The sequence below is a fragment of the Sinocyclocheilus grahami genome, unplaced genomic scaffold (assembly GCF_001515645.1).
Source record: "Sinocyclocheilus grahami isolate Dianchi unplaced genomic scaffold, SAMN03320097.WGS_v1.1 scaffold831.1, whole genome shotgun sequence".
Classification (NCBI taxonomy): Eukaryota; Metazoa; Chordata; class Actinopteri; order Cypriniformes; family Cyprinidae; genus Sinocyclocheilus; species Sinocyclocheilus grahami.
In genome coordinates, this window is record NW_015506010.1 from 819,643 (window position 1) to 824,318 (window position 4,676).

The 4,676-nt window shown below is 34.6% G+C and overlaps 1 protein-coding gene across 1 annotated transcript in view; it reads right to left on the reverse strand.

The window, feature by feature from the left end:
* The window catches only part of LOC107562658 (BDNF/NT-3 growth factors receptor-like), a 49,343-nt gene extending 47,677 nt beyond the window's left edge, over positions 1-1,666 (reverse strand). Inside the window, exon 1 of the mRNA XM_016247337.1 lies at positions 1,528-1,666. Within this exon, the coding sequence (XP_016102823.1) occupies positions 1,528-1,626 (99 nt within the window). The 5' untranslated portion in view covers positions 1,627-1,666. The remainder of the gene's footprint in view (positions 1-1,527) is intronic.
* Positions 1,667-4,676: the final 3,010 nt, after the last annotated feature.

The following is a 4,676-nucleotide window of genomic DNA, read 5'->3' on the forward strand; positions in this document are numbered from 1 at the left end:
TTAATTTGGATTTGTCTGTGCATGTTTTTTTTACTCTCATAGATTTTGTTACTATTGCCATGCATTCATTATATGACTGATAGACTGCAACGGCTGGAGTTAAAAATCATCAAATGTGTTCTACTGAAGAAACAAAGTCACCTACATCTTGGATGCCCTGGGGGTAAGCAGATAAACATCACATTTTCATTTTTGGATGAACTATCCCTTTAATAATATAATATACTCAGAAACCTTGTCAAAGGGCTCATTGCATGTACAGTGTGTTTACTCGCAAAAGACGTTTTTAAAATCTGGCAAGACATAGCAAATGCATTTCTGCTATATTTATTTGTAGTAGTGAAAATAAATAGTATGGCTACCCATACTCCCACAGTCTGAATGGAAGCTTCTTTCTGCCATGGGACAAACAAATAATAAAAAAAAAAGGTAATTGCGACTTTTTATCTCACAATTAAGACTTTTCCTCACAATTCTGAAATTCCTCAAAGTTTAAATCTCGTTTAAAATTTTTTTTTTTGCTTCCGCCACAGAATAAAAAAAAAATAGTAACAACTTTTTTATCAAACAATAGTTAGTTTATATTTCACAATTCTGCCTTTTTTCCCCTCAGAATTGGGAGAAATTCTAAAAAGTTGGCATTGCAAGAAAAAAGGCAGAATTGTGAGATATAAACTTAGAATTACAAGAACAAAAGTCTGAAATATGATATATAAACTCCCAATTCTGAAAAAACGGCAGAATTGCAAGATATAAACTCAGAATTCGGACTTTTTTCTCTGATTTCTGAGTTTACATCTTGCAATTCTGTTTTTTCTTTCTTTTTTCTCTCACAATTCAGACTTTTTTCTTTGCAATTGCAAGTTTATATCGCACAATTCGGAATTGCGAGTTCATACATTACAGTTCTGAGTTTATATCTCCCGATTCGGATTTTTTTTTCTCAGAATTGTGTTTCCTTAAAAGTTTCCTTTTTTAGTTATTTGTGACCCTGGAGCACAAAAGCAGTCTTAAGTCGCTGGGGTATATCTGTAGCAATAGCCAAAAATACATTGTACGAGTCAAAATTATTCATTTTTCTTTTATGCCAAAATTAATTAGGATATTAAGTAACGATTATGCTCCATGAAGACATTTTGTAAATTTCCTACCGTAAATATATCAAAACTTAACTTTTGATTAGTAATATGCATTGCTAAGGACTTCATTTGAACAACTTTAAAGGCGATTTTCTCAATATTTAGATTTTTTGCACCCTATTATATTCAGATAGTTGTATCTCGACCAATTATTGTCCTATCCTGACAAACCATACATCAATGGAAAGCCTATTTATTCAATGAAAAATTGACACTTCAGACTGGTTTTGTGGTCCAGGTTCACATTTGTTTAGTTTTTTTATCCAGTGGCAGAAACAAGCTTCTATAGTATGTCCTCTGTGGCATCCACAATGAAAAGAAACTGCAAGAGCCACTAACACTTACAACTGAATCAACTTCGTAAATTAGAGATGAAGGTTTGAATTACCTCGTACGTTGAATTTAATTTGCAGGTGGTCCAGTTCAGAGTCGGTGTTGGCATTCCTGAGGTGTTGCACACCAGCGTCACATTTAACCCTTTCTGCATGGTCACTTTAGAGGGTTTGAGAGTCACAGTGGGGAGAACTAGACAGAAAACACACCACAAACCATACACCAATTAACAATCAACTATTAAACGAACATTCTTAATCCTTAGTCTTGCTAGTTTTAGTAAAAAAACACATTTTCCTCATATAGTGTGACTTCCACACTCCATACTTTCCAGTTTTCATTCCTTTGTTTCAGTACTGACAGCTACTCAGTTGCTGTTGCATCACGCTTTCTATTACATCATAACTACAGCAAACGATGTACATGCACCGGATATTGTCCGTGCTGTCTGAACAAACAGATCTGATTACATCACTTGCAAAGCGGCAGTGTGAATAATCAAAAAGATCAGATTTGTGTGCAGTGTGAAGAAATCTATAGGAACGTATAAAGTTGTTTTTGAGAGAACAAGTGATTGTACAAATCCTGCCATTTAAAAACTTTTTAAAAAGTTAATAAAAACAAAAAAAAAACATTTTATGAACATAAATACATTTTAACAAGAACAAACCAAATCCTTTTTGTGGTCTATATATATATATATATATATTCAGAATTTATCTATATTATTATATTATATTGTTTTGAACGACTTAGGAAAATTATTATTTTTAGTACCAGCCATTTTCAGAGTATATTTAAAGTGATACTGAGATATGTATTTGATATTTTAGCTCAGAAACCGAATCACTTAAAATAAATGTAAAAAAAGGAAATGAATTTAACATTTAACATTTTTTACAAACCCTCAAAAAATCCTTTTTGTGATCTGCATATATTCAGAATCTATATCTATATTATATTTCATTATATTATGTTGTTTTGAATTACTTATAGAAATCTCTCATTTTATTTTCAGACCTTTTCAGGGTATATTTAAAGTGACGATGACATTGACATTTGACCTTTTAGTTCAGAAATGTAATCACTTGTATAGAAATTGAATAAGGAAAAGGTAAATTAATTTCAATATGAATACATTTGAATTTTTTTCTATATTCAGAATCATTATTTTATATTATATTTCTAAAGTAAAACATTTTTAAATTCTGTTCTAATTTTATTTCTTATTTTCTAACAGTCATTTTCAGGATACATTTAAAGTGACACTGAAGTGTACAATATATTTCCTATTTCAGCTCAGAAATCAGATCTCTTGTGCTTCTCCGTCTGCGTCACAGGAATGTCGCTCTCGCCCGCGGGCGCTCCCACTAAATCCAGAGCCAAAGAGTGCAGACAGCTCGGACCGGCTCTGTCATGAACAGACAGCCAAATCAGATCTCTATCTCTATCTGCTCTCAGGCTGCGGCAATTGACATCCTTATCACCGCGTCCCATGGCATTGCTTGCTTCTGCAGGAAACTGCAGGTCACGCAGCTTTGATCATTTCATAAGAATCATGTACGGTTTCTGAGTGATTTTTTAACATCTACCACACACAGCACATTCCTTCAGTCTGTTCAGACCGGACAAACAGTTTCCCCTCATCAACTCTTTCTCTTACAGGAATAGTTCACCCAAAAATGAAAATTTTGAGAAAATGTACACTGAAAAACTCGGCTGTGAAGCAATTGTTACTCAGAATTAAGAAAATATTTTGCTAGTAAATTTCACGAAAAAACTGCAAGTAAATTAATTGTGAAATTCTAAAGTATTCCAATAATCCTAGTTTTATTTACAACTTCAAAAAATTTTTTTTACAGCATATTTACCTCAGTCCATCCGAGATGTAGATGAGTTTATTTCTTCATGGGAACAGATTTGGAGAACTGTAGCACTGTCTCACCAATGGATGCTCTGCAGTGAATGGGTGCCGTCAGAATGAGAGTCCAAACAGCTGATAAAAACATCACAATAATCCACACCACTCCAGTCCATCAGTTAATGTCTTGCGAAGCCAAAAGCTGTGTGTTTGTAAGAAACCAATCCATCATTAAGGTGTTTTAACTTCAAACCATTGCTTCTGGCCAAAACAGTCATAATAACGTTTCCTCCAGTGAAAAAGTCCATCTCCTATGGTCCCTAAACATCAAAATCCTCCAACACATTAGTTTAAAACAGTTTTGGGTTTTTTGCTTGAAAGCAGAGCTTGACCTGTATTTCTCTCTTGATTTAGTCGAGACGACTTTCTAACTGGAGACAGCAGTATTATGGATAAAGGATTTGTCTATTAGCTGCAGGCAACAGTTTTAAGTTAAAACCCCTTAATGGTGGATTTGTTTCTAACAAACACACAGCTTTTCACTTCACAAGTCATTAACTGATGGACTGGAGTGGTGTGGATTACTTGTGGATTATTGTGATGTTTTTATCAGCTGTTTGGACTCTCATTCTGACGGCACCCATTCACTGCCGAGCATTTCTCCAAATCTGTTCCCGTGGAGAAACAAACTCATCTACATCTCGGACGACCTGAGGGCGAGTACATTTGCAGCACATTTTCATTTGAAAATGAAAAAAAATGAAAATGCTGTCATCATTTACTCATGCTCACGTCATTCCAAACCTGTGACATTCTGAGGAACACAAAAGAAGCTATTCTAGGTCTAAAACATCACTGGTCCCCACTGATTTTCACTATATATATATATACAGTGGGTACGGAAAGTATTCAGACCCCCTTAAATTTTTCACTCTTTGTTATATTGCAGCCATTTGCTAAAATCATTTAAGTAAATTTTTTGTCCTCATTAATGTACACACAGCACCCCATATTGACAGAAAAACACAGAATTGTTGACATTTTTGCAGATTTATTAAAAAAGAAAAACTGAAATATCACATGGTCCTAAGTATTCAGACCCTTTGCTCAGTATTTAGTAGAAGCACCCTTTTGATCTAATACAGCCATGAGTCTTTTTGGGAAAGATGCAACAAGTTTTTCACACCTGGATTTGGGGATCCTCTGCCATTCCTCCTTGCAGATCCTCTCCAGTTCTGTCAGGTTGGATGGTAAACGTTGGTGGACAGCCATTTTTAGGTCTCTCCAGAGATGCTCAATTGGGTTTAAGTCAGGGCTCTGGCTGGGCCATTCAAGAACAATCA